Source organism: Phyllobates terribilis, unplaced genomic scaffold (assembly GCF_046119375.1).
Source record: "Phyllobates terribilis strain yellow unplaced genomic scaffold, ASM4611937v1 Scaffold_4__5_contigs__length_816908805, whole genome shotgun sequence".
NCBI classification, from domain to species: Eukaryota; Metazoa; Chordata; class Amphibia; order Anura; family Dendrobatidae; genus Phyllobates; species Phyllobates terribilis.
In genome coordinates this window covers 266,454,536-266,474,586 of record NW_027362764.1, presented here as the reverse complement: position 1 = coordinate 266,474,586, position 20,051 = coordinate 266,454,536, and the positions used below count along the sequence as shown (strand labels likewise).

At 43.7% G+C, this 20,051-nt stretch overlaps 1 protein-coding gene across 3 annotated transcripts in view; it reads left to right on the top strand.

Moving 5' to 3' along the window:
- The window catches only part of ELMO1 (engulfment and cell motility 1), a 525,215-nt gene that overhangs the window by 58,550 nt on the left and 446,614 nt on the right, over positions 1–20,051 (top strand). For 2 of the 3 annotated variants that reach the window (XM_073678246.1, XM_073678245.1), the window contains exons 2-3: positions 13,409–13,546; positions 16,953–16,993. In XM_073678246.1, coding sequence (XP_073534347.1) covers positions 13,469–13,546; positions 16,953–16,993 — 119 coding nt within the window. In that variant the 5' untranslated portion in view covers positions 13,409–13,468. Of the gene's footprint in view, positions 1–13,408; positions 13,547–16,952; positions 16,994–20,051 lie in introns of those variants that run through there. The other variant, XM_073678247.1, reaches the window with a different exon arrangement.

Sequence of the window (20,051 nt, the reverse complement as noted above, 5' to 3'; positions counted from 1 at the left end):
CAACCCATTTTGGCAGAGCTCCTTCAAACCAGCATAAAAATGCCAAAAGTGAATAAATTTCATAATTTTTTTAACCATTTTATGATGAGCATTTCAGAGTAAAACAGACATGGTTGCAGTAGTGCATCCAGACTTTGATTCAAGCTGTCCGTAATTTGGGAAGCATGAATCCATTGACAAGGTCCCTTTTTAAATAATTTGTCCACTTGCAAAAAGTTACTTAGATTTGTTCATAATAGAATTAGAAAGAATTGGCAAGAAGCGGTATTGGCTTAACTATTAAAATGAGCAATCAGCCAGCCCCTTCACCGATGACTAATGACATGCCAAATCTGGAAATTCTTTCTTTTATCCAGATCTGTGTCACGAGTAGATCTGCTGCTTTTAGCATCAAGACTGAAAGATTGGGGCACCTTTGATCATTAAAGATGTGCTCCCATTAACGTTTTCTTTGCCTAAACATGTGTATGTGTGTATATTCTGTAGTGTCAGTGTGTTAATATACTCATCTACCACAGTCCTCTAGGGTATCCAGTGGCGTTCTGCTCCTCTTCTGAGTGACGTCACAGACTATTGGGCTCATTCTATGTGTTACGCTTGAGCTAGAAGTCTCTTTTTACAATGTAGGTCTATGAAGCCTCATCCAGGAGCTTACACTGTAAAAGCCACTTCTGGGTCATGCTGTATGACCCGGAGAGTCGGTAGAACGGTGACGTCACTGAGAAGAGGAGAAGAGCGAAGCTGGATACTGGAGAAGGTGGCGGTAGGTGAGTATATTAAAACACTACACTACTTACACATATACACATGTTTAGGCAAAAAACAAAGTTCATGGGAGAGCTTCTTTAAAGTAGATTACTAGGTTCTACATAAACCTATTATGAACGCATCTAAAAGTATTTCTTGAAAATGGACAATCCCTTGTAGTTCTATAATGTCAGTGAATACCATATGTGAGCTGGTTGTAATAAGCAGAGTGCAAAAATGTCAACTTCCTTTCTGACCGCTGAGTGACATTTAGTGTGAGCTGCAGTGCGCTCTGCCATCACTCGGTGATTACCGCTTTGCTTATCTCCCCTTCCTACCAACAAGCAGAATACAAATGTGAAGATTTGTAGCCTTGTGTTTAAAGATCTGTAACTGGTAACGTTGCTAAGAAACACCGGTGAATAGACCCGACGTCCACATCTGTACAGAGTATTTAACCTTGGCATTTAGTTTTGTTACAAACCGCTCGTTCCTACATTGTGTGAATACATGTTTCAAGTGAAATGTGTTGCAGCATTTATGGTGTTAATTGCTAAAGAAAAATTCTGCACGGAGCAGCGGAGTAATCAAACGTGACCACCGTGTGGACCACAAGTACCATAAATCCCTGTGCTGTTCTGTTCATTCATCACCTCCTATGCCATGCATTGGAGATGAGCTTGCATGTGAAATGTCAGGTTGGTCTTGTCATTACACCACATGCATTGATATCAGCAGCGGGCTAACATACAATTCCAGCATCGATCATTTAGGAAAGTTTGTTTTGTAATATTTCATTCTTCTGTTCATTTGCTGGCTCCCAGAGTTTGTAAACTACCAGAAAGCCTTGCGTCATGAAGTTTTGGGTTATGTTTTTGGTGCAGTTTTCAATAGAATATTTTAAGTCATACTTTAAAAAAAAAATAAAAAAAAGGTAAAATGGAATTTGTTTCACCTTTCTTTTCTTTCCAATCCTGTGTTTAACTAAAAAAGAAAGTGCTTAAACTGCACGTGTGAATAGAGCCCTATGCCTGCATCACAATCCAATAATTTTTACTCGTCTGTAGCCGCTGATGCAGTTCTTGTTACAATTCAAGTGAATGGGTTTGAAACAGCCTGAGAGTAAAACAGAGTAGTGAAAAAATACCTTCCAAGCTCAAAATGCATTCTATGATGAGAATATATAATATTCTCCTATGGACTGCTCCATTCACGTCTTACGACATTGTCGAAGATAAGGAAGTGCAGCGGATAAAGCACCACCTGCCACCATACAACCCCTACTGTCATAGTCTTGTGGCCGGGACAGAATTCTGACAATCAGTGGGGTCCAGTCTGGAGAGAAAAAAATATATTTAGCCGCTATCTCCTCATTTTTTTTTGGGTTGCCGATGTAAACACACTGCTTAGTGAAGTCTCAGTGAGGCTTAGATATAACATAAACCCAGAACAACCATTACACAAAGTTATTTGCAATTCGCTTCTTCATCGTTATGCCGCCATCATTCATGCTAAAACCTTATATAGAGGCAGCACCATATGACTGTACTTAATTAATAATGGTAATTATAGGGATGTTGTAGTTCGGTTCTGTAGCTGCTTTGGTGAACGTCGCTATAACCAAGAAGTCTTCCATTGTGCAGGTGCATGTTCCCTTTTATTCTTGAGCAGTGGGTGCAAGTATAGTTTTATGCGCACAGCTAATGTTGCTGGAAAAAGCAGCATATTTTCCCATTTTCATCACCGGACAGACGATATTTCAGCATTTTGTAGTATGAGTCACTTTGTGAGTAGAGCTGTAGCTGAGTAACATCAGACATACAAAGGGTGCTCTGTCCTGTTTGGACCAAATGTATTTTGGGAGAATCCATATCATTATAGAACAATATATTACTTTAAAGGGAAATCTTTCTGAAACCAATTTTAAATAATGTTTAGGTAAACCTTTGTGCACAATAAATGTGACCTGCAACCAACTGAATGAACAAGTGTAAAGCAAACATGGTTACATTTATATACAGACGTGTAAGGAGTGATTGAGCCACACATGCAGTCTGGTGGCCCAGTCCCAGTGTTTTGGTAGGAGTTTTGGTAAGTGAAAGGTTGCGCACTGAAAACATTATCTCCTATCTACATGATGGTTGATAACTTGTTGGTTGGTGGGGTTTGGCTGCTGGGACCCTCACCAATCAGTAGAATGTGGTACTTTATACCCCATTAGACTAGAGCGGCAGTGCGCAAGTGCATCCGGCCCTCCATTCACTCCCTTTTTCCGGCAGCCCCATAAAGAATAAATGGAGCTGCAGTTAGCCGTCTGACCTGCTGCACCATTTTCTTTTGTGGATTAACATTCCCCTATCAGTACGCGTCCCAGCGCTGGGAAACCTACTAATTAGCAAGTCACAATTTATCCTATAGATAGGTGATAAATTATTTTCACTGAACAACCCTTTTAATGTGGGAGGTGGAGCAAATGTGTAAAACTGCAACAGGCTCTTTTGCACTATATGTATGTAGCTTCTGCAAGTATGTGTACACCAAATTCCATTTATTTAATTGTATAAAAACCAGGGCTGTGGAGTCTGAGACGGTATACAATGGACCGACTCTAACAATATATAATAAATTGGGTACAGTAGTACAATGCAGGATGTGCTGTAAATTTTTTCCTAAGAATTTTGGAAAGTTATGAAATGTCCTATAAATGTCTGTTCTATTCCTGATCTAAGGATCTCGGCTTTTAGTTGAGATGAATCTGTGCTGCACTTTATGTACATGCTGAGTAGTGAGGCAGCGCTGGGGAGTCAGAGTCAGGGAAATTGAGGAGCCGGAGTCCGAGGTTTGGCTTACTGACACCACCGCCCTGATACAAAAAAGTAACAGATAATGTTTTTAATAATCCACAAAACTATTTTTTTCAATTCTCCAAGAGACTCTTGTCCATGTGCTGTGTCTGGCATTACAGCCCACCATGGACACAAAATCTGTTAACCTTCATTTATTGTATTTAATATTAAAGGAATCTAATTTAGAAGTCATCCCCGGATATGCAGCAGTGCTGGATTAAAGAGGAAGATCTCACGCTTTCACTGCGAGAGGAGTCGTGGAGACTTGGGTATCCCGATCTGCTTGCTAGCATCCCACAAAACAGAAGTTCGGGCTCAACTTCTGCTAGAAATTTGAGCCCTTTCGGGGGACATTAGCAGCGCTTATTAGCAATTTTGACAATAACTTGTATTGGTAAAATTACCAGTTTGGGGCTGAAAACTCTTTATTAAATAAAAATGTTAGCCCCAGATTGGTGATAGATACTTATCAAACTAATTTGGGGTGTTGTGGGGCACACCATTCACATTATTATTTTTAGCAGGAATAATACATTTTTATTTATCCCCTCTTTTTGATGTAGCCCCTGAATCTTTGTAATCTACTACTTACTATGATCAGCTTCCATCCTTTTTAGGGGTGAATTAATTGGTACAACTCAAGCTAGAAGTGAAACCTCTGAATAGTCTGTATATTGCATTACTGCCACTCCTTGTGTAATAAATCCTTTCACTGGTTTCCATGATTGCCCAGAGATGTGCTCACGGCACCATTATGCCCCGGAATACAGCCGGACCATTATACACATTGTGTATGGGGAGGCAGTGTCCTGCATTGTGAAACAATGAATCACATGGAATTGTTATTTGTTATTCAGCTTTACATAAAGCTCGATTCTGTTACCAGCATGCCATGACTGTGAGAAGGCACAGAGCAAAGGGCTTCTATTTCTGTGTGTTTTTTATACCACCAGAATTATAAATAACCCTGTCTAGGTACTGATTTTTCTGTGGTCCCATCTAGCAAAAATATAATAACAATCACAAAATTCATCTATTGTAATGTGCCGGTTAAATCTCACAACTTTGTGTGTTACTACATGGAAATTTCTGTACAAAATGTACCCTTTGGAAATAACAGGTGTCTGTTAAAAGCACATAAGCCTGGATACTGCTGTGATTGTAGTTTTATATATTTCACTACTTCAGAGTTTCAATTTCATAATGTTAAAAGTACAGCTTTACTGGAAAAAGAGGTGTAGAGATGGTGTGGGAAGTCTCTCCTGTAGAACAGCTATGGGTAAAAGATACATTTTGTGCTACTTAGAACACCCTTGAATGGATTCCAGTAAATGAAATCATACACTGTGAAGAAATGACATGTCTCCGCTTCAACTGTTATAAAGAAGGGGCCTGGCTTAACTAATGAACTGGACCTGGTAGCCAGCCCCCTTTGCCAAGTGCTGACACAGAGGGAGTTGTCTTAAACTGTGTCAGGAGAGGCGCAGATGGGGAGCTGCCATGATCAGAATTAAAGTATATTAGTTAGGGTAAGGCTATGTGCCCACGATGCAGAAATACTCCGGATTTTTCCTGAGCGTTTCTGCATCTCCCTGGCAGAAAAAATGCTTTTGGATTTTACATGCGTTTTTTTCAGCCAGGGACAAGCGTCTTTCATGCGTTTTGCACATGCGATTTCGCATGCGGGTTGTCAAGCGCTTTCCAAGCGATTTTAGGATCACTTGGAAAAGTGCTTGACAACTTGGTCACACTATATAAATCCATGCAACCAGCATGGATTTATATAGTATGACGAAGTAATAGTTAAAAAAAAAAGAATAAAAATGGTAAAAACAAAAAACATATACTTACCTTCCGATGGCCCCCGGTCTCCTCCGATGCGTCCGGTCTCCCCGGTGTCTCGCAGTGGTGTAAAAGGACCTTCCATGACGTCATTTAGTCATGTGACAGGTCACGCGACCGCCGACGTCAGCGGTCACGTGACCTGTCACATGACTGAATGACGTCATAGAAGGTCCTTTTACTCCATCGCAAGCCACCGGGGAGCCAAGACGCACCGGATAGAAGACCGCGGGCCATCAGAAGGTGAGTATAATGTGTTTTTTTATTTTAAATTCTTTTTTTTTTTACAGGTACTATGGTACCCGGGTCTGGAGGAGAGTCTCCCCTTCTCCAGACCCGGGTACCATCCGCACATTAATCGCTTAATATCCGCATGTGCACATGTAGTCATGCGGATATTAAGCGATTCAATGCAAGTCAATGGCAGCAATTACGCTGCGTGTCCGCAAAATAATTGGTAGTGCTGCAGATTTTTCTGCAATGACAATCCGCAGCGGAAGTTTCCGCAGCATGTGCACAGCACATCGGATTATCATTGGGGAACATAGCAGACCTACTAACAAGCGTTTTTTAAGCGTTTCTGCGGCGGAATTGCTTAAAAAACGCATAGTGGGCACACAGCCTAAGCTTTGTTTGCAATTTGTAAATGCACAGGTAAAACTCGAATCAGATTTCCTTTTTTTTTTTTCCTCCTTCTGAACTGATCACTCAATCTCAATTCACATGTAAAATCTCTCATCAGGGACAATAGGTTATCAATTTTCTGAGATAGGACAATTAGAGATCATATATATATATATATATATATATTTTTAAGAATGCATTCGCATATAAGATCATAAACATAACATTTCTTCCCTTTATGGGAGGCACATTTCCTTATACGTTTCATTTACTTTATTAAAACATTATAAAACTTTTTAGGGAACACATTTTTCTTCTTCACACATGTAAAGCATTTTTCTCATAAAACATTTTTAGTAGGCTACACCACGATCTGTAACCGGGTGTCCATCTCACTGACAAAGGTGCAAAGTGTAACATGAGGGACCCGTCCGAAAACCCTCAACATGGGCCCTGGGCGTGGCTGCAGGGCATAGGTGATCCATGTCTTCGGCCACGCCAAACGGGTTTTTGTTCAGTGGTCTTTTAATATAAAACCAATAAGGGGCACTTTAATAAGTGCAACTATGTACAGATGAAAGCTCTTTGGCTATTCACCGTCCATAACCTACAGTCTTTTTAAACGGGTAACTATAAAACTTTAAAGGCACACAAATTAACTTTTTAAACTGGCAGGGTTGTACCCTTCCAGGTAACTATAGAGAGTTTCTGTAAAACCGACAGTTTAACAGCGGGGCTCCCTCCGGGGGAACTCCTGGTTTCTACAGTCTGACCATGCCGGGTCTTCAGCCTCGTACTGCAGGGGCATGTCTCTCCTTTAAGCCACTATTTATACCTGGAGGGCATACCACCCGCGCTCGCCCTTGTGGCGGGTAAAGGTGACATGGTCACCGGGGTAAAGGTCTCGGCCAGGATGCCCCTGTTGAAGGTGGGGTTCTACATCCCGCCTGTTGACGAAAACGTCCCGATCGGTGTGCGGCTCTCTCACTAAGCCCCACCCGGCGTCTAGATCAAATTTGATAACTATCCCCTCCAAACGGGGAATAGGGGTGGCAGCTCTTGCCTTGCGGGCCCGGGTTTTGGCCGCCATGTTCCGGGCCTCCAATTTTTCCCACCGCACCTGCCGGTCGTGACGCTCCTTCTCCAGCTGCAGGAGCTCCATCCTGCAGTGCTCTTCCCTCCTGTGGGCCTGGGCCTTGGTCTCCCACGGTAACCTCATGAGGTCTCCCTCCCGGTTGTCCCACCGGAACTCCTCTCCTCCTTGGCAGGTAACCGGGGGTGCAGGTGTGGGCGTCAGGGGGGGTCCTTGCTGGTCTTCATATATGGCGGACCTGTCGTAGGTGGGGCCTCCGTACACCCACTCGGGTGCGGGGACGGGTGGCTCCGGTAGGGAGCCCATGAGCAGGTCGGCGTGGCAGGCGCCCGGGACAGGAGATTCCGCCAGGAGACCGGGGAGCAGATCAGCAGAGCAGGCGCCCGGGATTGGAGGTTCCGCCAGGGGGCCCAGGAGTAGGTCGGTGGAGCAGGCGCCCGGGATCGGAGGTTCCGCCAGGGAGCCCTGGAGCAGGTCAGCGCCTGGGACAGGGGAGTCTCTTCTTACCTGCTCCCGTGGCCGCGCTTGTGCCGTCCTCTGCCTCCTGGCTCCGTTCAGGCTCCTCCGGGGCTGGGACGCTGCAGGTGGAGTGCAGCGCTGGCTGCTGCCGACTCATCAGCTTCTCCAGCAGCTCCTTTTTCCAGCCGGCAATGGCGTCCTGCTGGGCCTTCTCCATTCTCCGGCCTAGCTCCTGGATTTCAGCCTGGAGGAATTCGGTATCCTCCAGGGATAGCTCTGCCATTGCCTCCTCAAGGGTGTGAGGCGTTGCTGACTGCTGCAGGCCTTGGACGGGAGCTGGCTCCTGACTCTCCATCTTGCCTGCCGGGTGCTGTCCGTCTAGACTCCTGGAGACTCCGCCCTGTCTCCCAGGTTTCTTCTCTCCTCTCCCCTTTCAGGGGCAGTTCCATGGCAACTTGCTGTCAGCCACACCTTGGGGCGGCCCCCCCAGCTTGATGGACACATCCACATACATGGTCACTGTTGCTCGGGGCGGGTCTCGCTTTAGGCGCCATTCTGGAACCCGGCCCACGATGGGAGGCGGTTTCTTGTTGTCTTTTGGCTCGCACATAATGTCACCCGTTGGTCTGGGGCGGGCGCCACATTTAGTATATAACACAGTCTCTAGGCGCACAATACCCCGTGATAACGGGTGGGTTCAAATCCTGTTCGTGACGCCAAAGATGACGCGCCCCCTGGGTCGTGGGGTACTCGGTGCCGGGCCGGTCGTTGCTATGGGAGATGTCACAGTGGCGGTGACCCGGACCATGACCCAGGGCGGTCACTCAAAAGGGGAATATTTACAGGCGATTTATATTTTTTATATGAAGTTCGTGACGCCACCTGTTTAATGCGGCTATAGGTAGCCGCCGCTGCAGCGCAGGTCCTCTGAAGCTGGTGTTTAATGCAGCAGAGTTGGTCCGGCTCTCGACAGGTAGAGCTCTGCTCCAGGGCAGTGCATAGATGTTGTAAATGTTATAGGTGGTGCTGGGCGTTGTAGTGCAGGGGTAATGGCGCAAATAATAATCACAGAGGCAGTGGGGTGCAGTCTCCAGGGTCTTTACTCACGGTTGTTGCAGTCCAAGTTACAGGTACCAGTGTAACTTCCCTCGTCGTGCTGCGCTTACTCAGGGAGGGGTTCAGTCAACCCTAAGATATCTCCGGAGTACTTAGCGGGACCCCTTCTGTGTGTTCTCTCTCTCTGGCCGTCTCCCTGCACCTCATACCTAGTGTCCCAATCCGGTACCCGCTGGTCTTGTCGGGCGACGACTGTTCCGTCCCCTGGGTCCTCTATGGCTACCTTCTTGGTGAGACTGATATGGACTGTTGGCTGCAGGACTTAAAATACTGCAGCCTCTGCTAGTTGAGGGACCGGTCCCCTTTGTGTGGCCTGACCCCTCCTGGTAGATTCGGGCGTACGGGTGGCCTCCAGCACTGCCTGTACCCCTGGGGTCCCTTCACTCCTGGAGCCTTTCTCCTGCTCCTCTCCTTCAGTCCTGGGCCTCTCCTCAGGCCCTCCTCCTGAGCAGAGCTCCTGCAGAGCCCCTGCTCCCAACTCCTCTCACTGTAGACTGTCCTGTACTAGAATGCTCCACCCTCTTTTTATATCTCTCCTTCACAAGTACTCCGCTAAGCTACTTCCTCCACCCACACCTACTACATAGTTCCACCCTTCAGCTAGGGACCAGGGACTGTGCTCTCCCTTAGGAGCAATCTTGCCCTGCCCCCCCCCCACTGAAGTGGAGTGTGTTGGATGCAGGTGTTAGGGTCCCGGGCTGTACTCCTTCCTTAACTGAGAGTGAGATACCACACCTCTGAGTGAGATGCAGTACCTCTGTTGAGACCGAACCCTCAGGGGTTCCACACTTTCTGGCTGATGTTTTGGTCACTTTTGAATGTTGGTTGTGCTTTCACACTCGTGGTAGCATGAGATGGACTCTACAACTCACAGAAGTTGCTCAGGTAGTGCTGCTCATTCAGGATGGCACATCAATGCGAGCTGTGGCAAGAAGGTTTGCTGTGTCTGTCAGCGTAGTGTCCAGAGGCTGGAGGCACTACCAGGAGACAGGCCAGTACACCAGGAGATGTGGAGGGGGCCGTAGGAGGGAAACAACCCAGCCGCAGGACCGCTACCTCCGCCTTTGTGCAAGGAGGAACAGGAAGAGCACTGCCAGAGCCCTGCAAAATGACTTTCAGCAGGCCACAAATGTGCATGTGTCTGCACAAATGGTTAGAAACCGACTCCATGTGGGTGGTATGAGGACCCGACGTCCACAGATGGGGGTTGTGCTCACAGCCCAACACCGTGCAGGACGCTTGGCATTTGCCACAGAACACCAGAATTGGCAAAGTCGCCACTGGCGCCCTGTGCTCTTCACAGATGAAAGCAGGTTCACACTGAGCCCATGTGACTGACGCAACAGAGTCTGGAGACGCTGTGGAGAGCGATCTGCGGCCTGCAACATCCTTCACCATGACCGGTTTGGCAGTGGGTCAGTTATGGTGTGGGGTGGCATTTCTTTGGAGGGCCGCACAGCCCTCCATGTGCTCGCCAGAGGTAGCCTGACTGCCATTAGGTACCGAGATGAGATCCTCAGACCCCTTGTGAGACCATATGCTGGTGCGGTTGGCCCTGGGTTCCTCCTAATGCAGAACCAAGCCAGACCTCATGTGGCTGGAGTGTGTCAGCAGTTCCTGCAAGATGAAGGCATTGAAGCTATGGACTGGCCCGCCCGTTCCCCAGACCTGAATCCGATTGAGCTCATCTGGGACATCATGTCTCGCTCCATCCACCAACATCACGTTGCACCACAGACTGTCCAGGAGTTGGCGGATGCTTTAGTCCAGGTCTGGGAGGAGATCCCACAGGAGACCATCCGCAACCTCATCAGGAGCATGCCCAGGCGTTGTAGGGAGGTCATACAGGCACGTGGAGGCCACACACAATACTGAGCCTCATTTTGACTTGTTTTAAGGACATTACATCAAAGTTGGATCAGCCTGTAGTGTGTTTTTCCACTTTAATTTTGGGGGTGACTCCAAATCCAGGCCTCCATTGGTTAATAAATTTGATTTCCATTGATGATTTTGTGTGATTTTGTTGTCAGCATATTCAACTTTGTACAGAACAAAGTATTCAATGAGAATATTTCCTTCATGCAGATCTAGGATGTGTTATTTGAGTGTTCCCTTTATTTTTTTGAGCAGCGTATATATGTATATGTATGTGTGTGTGTGTGTGTGTGTGTGTGTGTATATATATATATATATATATATATATATATATACAGTGCAGACCAAAAGTTTGGACACACCTTCTCATTTAAAGATTTTTCTGTATTTTCATGACTTTAAAAATTGTACATTCACACTGCAGGCATCAGAACTATGAATTAACACATGTAGAATTATATACTTAACAAAAAAGTGTGAAACAACTGAAAATATGTCTTAAATTCTAGGTTCTTCAAAGTAGCCACCTTTTGCTTTAATGACTGCTTTGCACACTCTTGGCATTCTCTTGATGAGCTTCAAGAGGTAGTCACCGGAAATGGTCTTCCAACAATCTTGAAGGAGTTCCCAGAGATGCTTAGCACTTGTTGGCCCTTTTGCCTTCACTCTGCGGTCCAGCTCACCCAAAACCATCTCGATTGGGTTCAGGTCTGGTGACTGCGGAGGCCAGGTCATCTGGCGTAGCACCCCATCACTCTCCGTCTTGGTCAAATAGCCCTTACACAGCCTGGAGGTGTGTTTGGGGTCATTGTCCTGTTGAAAAATAAATGATGGTCCAACTAAATGCAAACCGGATGGAATAGCATGCTGCTGCAAGATGCTGTGGTAGCCATGCTGGTTCAGTATGCCTTCAATTTTGAATAAATCCCCATCAGTGTCACCAGCAAAGCACCCCCACACCATCACACCTCCTCCTCCATGCTTCACGGTGGGAACCAGGCATGTAGAGTCCATCCGTTCACCTTTTCTGCGTCGCACAAAGACACGGTGGTTGGAACCAAAGATCTCAAATTTGGACTCATCAGACCAAAGCACAGATTTCCACTGGTCTAATGTCCATTCCTTGTGTTCTTTAGCCCAAACAAGTCTCTTCTGCTTGTTGCCTGTCCTTAGCAGTGGTTTCCAAGCAGCTATTTTACCATGAAGGCCTGCTGCACAAAATCTCCTCTTAACAGTTGTTGTAGTGATGTGTATGCTGCTAGAACTCTGTGTGGCATTGACCTGGTCTCTTATCTGAGCTGCTGTTAACCTGCGATTTCTGAGGCTGGTGACTCGAATAAACTTATCCTCAGAAGTAGAGGTGACTCTTGGTCTTCCTTTCTTGGGGCGGTCCTCATGTGAGCCAGTTTCTTTGTAGCGCTTGATGCTTTTTGCAACTGCACTTGAGGACACTTTCAAAGTTTGCCCAATTTTTTGGACTGACTGACCTTCATTTCTTAAAGTAATGATGGCCACTAGTTTTTCTTTACTTAGCTGCTTTTTTCTTGCCATAATACAAATTCTAACAGTCTATTCAGTAGGACTATCAGCTGTGTATCCACCTGACTTCTGCACAACACAACTGATGGTCCCAACCCCATTTATAAGGCAAGAAATCCCACTTATTAAACCTGACAGGGCACACCTGTGAAGTGAAAACCATTTCCGGTGACTACCTCTATAAGCTCTTCAAGAGAATGCCAAGAGTGTGCAAAACAGTCATCAAAGCAAAAGGTGGCTGCTTTGAAGAACCTAGAATATAAGACATATTTTCAGTTGTTTCACACTTTTTTGTTAAGTATATAATTCCACATGTGTTAATTCATAGTTTTCATGCCTTCAGTATGAATGTACAATTTTCAAAGTCATGAAAATACAGAAAAATCTTTAAATGAGAAGGTGTGTCCAAACTTTTGGTCTGTACTGTATGTATGTATATATATTTATTTGTGTGTGTGTGTGTGTGTGTGTGTGTGTGTATATGTATATGTAAGCCAGGTAGTACTAGTTTAAGCCCTAGCATTTCACATCTTTATTAGATGCACCTACCTAACATTTTACACTAACCAGGGCCCGTGTTCACTAGGTGTGTCTCTGCTGGATGGAGCATAGTCGAGTGTGCTGCTGATGAGTGACCAGCCAAAATATGAGCTGTAACCCAGCCAATCACCTGACCTGAATCCAATAGAAAAATTATTAACGGAACCAAGCTCAGAGTTCATAAAAGGAGCCCACAGATCTTCATGATTTGAAGAGAGTTTGTGTGGAAAAATGGGACAAAATCACTCCTGAGCAATGCATGTGACTAGTTTCTCCATACAGGAGGCCCTTTGAAGGCGTCATCACCGAAAGGCTTTTGTACGAAGTATTAATTACTTTTCAATCTGGCTGCACATATTGTTTACACCCAACCAGGCTACTGGTGTACAGGGGTGGGTTGGGAGTACTGTGTATATGTACCATATTGTGGTTAAAGCTATTGAATCCCAGCAGTAACCCTTTTCGACTTCTAGAACTGTTATGGATGTTGTGGTGGATCGCAGTTTGTGTTGTTCTTCTGACATATTTTAAGAGGGAATCTGGTTCTGGTTATATAAGTGAGCTGTAAAGCAAATCTTTATCATTTTATCATACTTATCCTGTTTTGGGACATTTAATGCTAGAGGTTTTATGATAAGTGTGACACAGAAGCACATTTAATCTTTTGCATCATTTTCCATGTTCCATCTTTTTTTTTACTTATTCTTCCTGTTGTCTCTATTTCTAGGTGTGGATGATCCCCAGTGTGTTTTCGGAGTAGCGTTCAAGTCTTACATACTCCTTCAGGATGCCGCCTCCATCAGATACAGTGAAGGTGGCCATTCAATGGCCTGGGGCATTCCCAAAGTTAATGGAAATAGACCAGGTAGGTCTTAAATTACCTTATATGATAATTATGATGTACAGTGGTGTTCAAAGTAATAGCAGTCCAATATGACTAACCAAATTAATCACTGTTTTTGGTATAAATTATATTACCAAATGTCAAACAATTTACCAGTTGGTGCAGTAGATTCTAAGATTCTAAGAAAACCAACAGACTCCGCATTCATGGTCTGCATGTTTTTGAGTCTGTGTATTTGAATAATTAATTGAAAGAGGGTGTGTTCAAAATAGCAGTGTGGAGTTCAATTAATGAGGTCAATCATTCTGTGAATAAACAGGTGTGAATCAGGTGGCCCTTATTTAAGCGTGAAGCCAGCACATGTTGCACATGCATTTCTCCTTGAAAGCCTGAGAAATATGGGTCATTTGAGACATTTTTCAGAAGAACAGCGTACTTTTGATTAAAAATTTGATTGGAGAGGGTAAAACTTATAAAGAAGTGCACACAATGATAGGCTGTTCAGCTATCATGATCTCCAATGCATTAAAATGGAAAGCAAAACCAGAGAGACGTGGAAGAAAACGGAAGACTACCATTCGATTGGATCGGAGAAAAGCCAGAATGGCAAAGGCTCAGCCAATGATCAGCCCCAGGATGATCAAAGACCGTCTCAAGTTACCTGTGAGTACTGTGACAGTTAGATGCTTGTGTGAAGCTAATCTCTTAGCAAAAAGTCCACGCAAAGTCTCACTGTTAAAAAAACAAAACAAAAAAAAAAAACATGTACTGAGTGGATACAATTTGCAAAAGAACACATCAACTGGCCTAAAAGGAAATGGAAAAACATTTTGTGGACTGATGAAAGTAAAATTGTTCTTTTTCGGTCCAAGGACCGCAGACAGTTCATCAGACGACCCCCAAACTCTGCATTCAAGCCACAGTACACTATGAGGACAGTGAAGCATGGCGGTGTAAGCATAATGATTTGGGCATGTTTCTCTTACTATGGTGCCGGACCTATTTACCGCATACCAGGGATTATGGACCAGTTTGCGTATATTAAAATACTTGAAGAGGTCATATTGCCTTACGGTGAAGAGGATATGCCCTTGAAATGGGTGTTTCAACAAAACAACAACCCCAAACACACCAGTAAATGAGCAAAATCTTGGTTCTAGTTCAACAAAATTGAGGTTATGGAGTGGCCAGCCCAATCCCCGGACCTTAATCCGATGGAACACTTGTGGGGTGACCTCAAAAATGCAGTTTCTGAGGCAAAGCCAACAAATGGCAAACAATTGTGGCATGTAGTCAAAGCATCCTGGGCTGGAATAACAGTTGACAGGTGCCAGAAGTTGGTTGACTCTATGCAACATAGATGTGAAGCAGTTCTTAAACACTGTGGTTATTCAACTAAATATTAGGTTAGTCATTCACAGGAATGCTAAATCCTCAAAAAAAGAGTTTGTAAAGACAAACTGCTATTTTTTAGAACAGCCTAATGTTCATTTTTTATTTTCTGTAAAGTAGTTAAAATTATATACATTTCTCTTCATGTTTTGAATTAGAAAACAGTGTGCAATGTTCCCAATACATGAAAATATAAACTATTTATAACGATTTTGTGCTTAACTCATGTTTTTGAAAACACTGCTATTATTTTGAACACTACGGCACAGCAGCTGCTGCTTGAATTTACAAATACTACAACATTCAAACATTAAATGGCATAATGTCCAAGTGCTCCTTGGTTGGGGTAGAAATAATATTCCTGTAAGATAAGGATTACTTAGAATGCATTGAACCCCTAAATATGAATATTCCAGCACCAGGCATCCTGGAATTAGTCTGTCACTACCTTATGCTGCCTTCAGATAGGGCTACATAAATGTAGTGACAGGTTCCATTTAAATAATTTTTGGCCATTTTTTTTAGTACCTCATATCACTAAATTATAAAATCCTGAAATCTTGCAGTTTTTACACTGACACTTTCACGTTTGTTAGGCAATCCCATGTGTTGCATCTGTCTAGCGTCGGCAAACATATTAGAGGAGCACACCGAAGATACTCTGATAAGACCGAGCATGCTTAAATACCCCGTTATCCGAGCACCTGTGTTCAACACTACAGGCAAGATGTCTGTCCCCAATAGTGGTGCAGAAAATAGAATGAAAAAAATCTAATAATAAAAAAGAGACAAACAGAAGAAATTGAAAAGATATCAGTGTCTGGTTTAAATTAGGGAGAAGGTTTGTGCGGATCACATTCGTCAAATAAGTTGAGCTTATGATCCCAAGAATAAGCTTATTTCATTCATGACCCTTTACTAAAGTTAAGGAAGCACATGAGTACCAGCCAATCAAAATCTAAAGGCATTTCGCAGTGGACCTTTAAGAAAAGGAAAATCTGTCCCCTTATTGACAGTCGTAGGCTATACTTCCACTGTTATATGCAATAGGAGAGCATAAGCATGTCTGGAAGTTGAATAACCCCTTAATGGCTTCTTCTGATGCTCTGCCATTTTATGGCAACATAAGGGTTTAAACTCTATGGCATTGTGTGTAAGCAAATATATATTTTACTCTGGCACCGTAGTAGATCTATCAAGCCTAATGCAGACGACCCCTTGTTTTTCAGTACTGCTTATTACAGAGCTGCTTTCAAAATGACTACAAATTTGAGACAAGCACAAAAGAGAACAGATGGCTAACTGTACTCGCATTTATATTTCTTTTGTGCAAAAAATTGCTACCTAAGTGTGTAGACTTAAACCATTTACCTCTCTGCTTTCTGCTCTTTCTTTTGTAATATAATTTACTTACACACTGGGAAAAAAATGCCTTTCCACTTTAATAAGAGATCCCGTATACAATACACTTGCACCTGTGTTTTCTCCACCCTGAAATCAACCTTCCATGTTCCTCATAGAACTTTTCCTCATTTGTTTATCTGCGTCAATACTTAACCCATCAAAGAGCCATGCCTTTTTTTTTTTTTTTTTTTTTTACTTCCTTGTGACAAAGTTGCATGATGACTTGTTCTTGTGGGTCAGCACAATTGCAGTGATAATAAACTTATTTTTTATATATTTATTTATGTTTTTTTAATGTTTTAATACTTTTGCTGAGTTTTATGAGAAAAAAAAAGTATAGTTTTTAGTGGTTTATTTAGATTATTTTTAGTTTTTTTTTTTGTTTAATTTTAGGATATAATTTATTTGACATCTTGTAAATTTTCAATTGCTGAACGGAAAATAAAAAACAATTCTACTATTATTTCTTTTTTTCTTTTTTTACATCACATGACACTAGCAAGCTGTCACGCTCCAGAGATGCTGGAGACAGGCGATAATGGATGCATTCCAACATTCATAGCACAAAGTATGCTATAAAGTATTGAACCATGAAAAAACATTTCAATTGCCTTTATTTTTTTCCTTCTAGAAAAAGCCCTTATCTGCAATAATAAAGGAAGTGAGTGATGGGTAAGTGTAAACGGCTACAAAATGCCGGTTATTTACTGCACTAAAAAAAATGACTTCCCTGGTATGGTAGATGCTTCTGTTGAGCTATCTGTTGCCTCAGTTTAATTTTGACTAATAATTCTGTTTTTAATTTTACTTTAGAAATGGCTGTATTAGACACAGATAGCTCCAAAAATATTTGAACAGTTACACAAGTTATGGCATTTTAGCTGTTTACCAAAACGTATTCAAGATAGTTACCGTATTTTTCGGACCATAAGATGCACTCCCCCCCCCCCCAAATTTGAGAGGAAAATAAGGGGTGCGTCTTCTGGTCCGAACATAGCTTACAAGGGAATTGCAATTGTGGTGCAGCGGGATCGCAGGAAGCAGAACCCCCAGTTCCCTCCATCAGGAACCCGGCGGTGGCAGCAGAAGAGGTGAGATGCTGCGGGGATGGTGTCTGGCTGTCGGCGGTGAGGCAGAGCGGCGTGCGCTACTTTTTCGGTGGCCGCGGCAATCTTCCTGAAGCCATGAGCTACAGGAAAATGGCCACCCAAGCCGGCGCATGCACAAACTGGGATATCGGCAGCCATTTCCCTGAGGCCCACTGCTTCAGAAGATGGCTGCGGCCACCGGAAAAGCAGCACACGTCGCTCTGCCTCACCGTCGACAGCCAGACATCGTCCCCACTGCTTCTCACCTCATCTTCCTCCGCCGGGTTCCTGAGGGAGGGAACGGAGGGCCCTGCTTCCTGCGATCCTCCTCCACCACCACCGCAACTCCCCGCTGATGGAGCACCACATTCTCACACCTGAGGGACCCTGCCTCCTGTGACCCCCACTCCACCGCCCCCCAGGTAAGATACCGATTCAGAATCTAAATAATATTTTTTCCTATTTTCCATCCCAAAATTTGCCGTGCGTCTTATGGTCCGGTGCGTCTTCTAGTCCGAAAAATACGATATATAATCAACATGGGCTTAAAGTGCAGACTCTCAGCTTTAATTTAATTCATGTCCTAATTGGAGTAAAGGTTTAGGAATTACAGCTCTTTAATATGTAACTACCTCTTTTTCAAGGAAAACCACAACAGTAATTGAACAATTATTTCAAATGCTCTCTAATTGGCTGCATGGGCTTTTCCTTCTTTAATCCATCATCAATTAAGCAGGTAAAAAGTCTGGAGCTGATTCCAAGTGTGGCATTTGCATTTGGAAGCGGTTGCTGTGACCCCACAACATGCGATCAAAGGAGCTCTCAGTGGACGTGAAACCACCATTAGGCTGAATAAAAAGAAGAAATCCATCAGAAAGAGCAGAAATGTTATGAGTTGCCAAATCAACAGTTTGGTACATTCTGCAAAAAAAAAAAAAAAAAAAAAAAAAAAAAAAAAAGCGCACTAGAAAGGTCAGATTAGACTTTGCCAAAAAAATACATCTAAGTAAACCTGCCCAGTTCTGTAAGGGCATGCTGTGGACAGATGAAACTAAAATCAATCTGTACCAGAATGATGGGAAGAAGGAAGTATAAAGAAGGCTTTAAATAGCTCATGATCCAAAGCACACGACATCCTATGTAAAACATTGTGGATACAGAGTGATGGCATGGGCATGCATGGCTTCTAATGGCACTGGATCACTAGTGTTTATTGATGATGTGACTGAAGTCAGAAGCTGCCGGATGAATTCTGAAGTGTACAGGGTGATATTTTCTGCCCAGATTTAATCAAATGCAGCAAGGTTGATTGGATGGCTCTTCGTTGTCCAGATGGGCAATGACCCAAATCATACTGCGAAAGCAACGCAGGAGTTTAAGGCAAAAGAAGTGGAATGTTCTGCAATGGCCGAGTCAATCTCCAGATCTCAAGCCAATCGGGCAGCATTTCACATGCTTTAGACAAAATTTAACGCAGAAAGACCCACAAACAAGTAACAACTGAAGTCATCTGCAATAAAGGCCAGCAAATCATCACAAAAGAGGAAACCCAGTATTTTGTCATGTCCATGGCTTCCAGACTTCAGGCCTTTATTGCCTGCAAAGAATTCGCTATAAAGTATTAAACAAAAAACATTTTATTTATGATAAAGTTAAAGGGAACCTGGCAGCTGATACATGCGGCCCAAACCATGATAAGCATGTATCAGCCATTGGATGTGTGGTCACAGCCATGTAAGTTTTACTCTGAAACGCTGCGGCGTTTCAGAGAAAAACATACTTTTGATCACCGCCAGGGACCCAGCTGTGCTATTGACTAGTCGTACAGGCGGGTCCCTGGTGGCTTCTCCCCACCTGCTAACTGTGACTGGCAAGCCTCTGCCTTTATGCGCACGCAGGCTGAGGCTTGTCAATCACTGTCAGCTGACTGGGGGAAGCCACCGTGGACCCGCCTGTACGACTAGTCAGTAGCACAGCTTGGCCCCGGCGGTGACTAAAAGTATGTTTTTCTCTGAAACACCGCAGTGTTTCAGAGTAAAGCATACATGGCTGTGATCACACAGCCAGTGGCTGATGCATGCTGACCATGGTTTGGGCCGCATGTATCAGCTGACAGGTTCCCTTTAATTCGTCCAATTACTTTTGAGCCCCTGAAATGAGGAGGCTTTGTAGAAAAATGCTTGCAATTCCTAAACGTTTCACAGGATATTTTTATTGAACCTCATTAATTAAACCTGAAAGTCTACACTGCAATTGTATCTCAGCTGCTTCATTTTAAATCCAAAATAGTGGCATGCAGAGCCCAAATCATGAAGGTTCTGTCACTGTCCAAATATTTCAGGACCTAACTGTATATTGTCGAGAACACTTGCTATTCAATATTAGGACCTTGAACTCTGTTTTTGGAACCATGGCGTTAGGTGAAGCATTATGGTCACACGCTCCTTGTAGAAATGATTGAACCGTTAACCCCTTCACCCCCAACCTTGTTTTCACCTTCCTGACAAGTACAAATTTTACAATTCTGTCACTGCCACTGTCACTTTATATGGTAACAACTCTGGAACACTTCAATGTATCCCAGTGATTCTGAGTTTGTTGTTTTGTGACACATTTTACTTCATGTTAGTGGTAAATTTAGC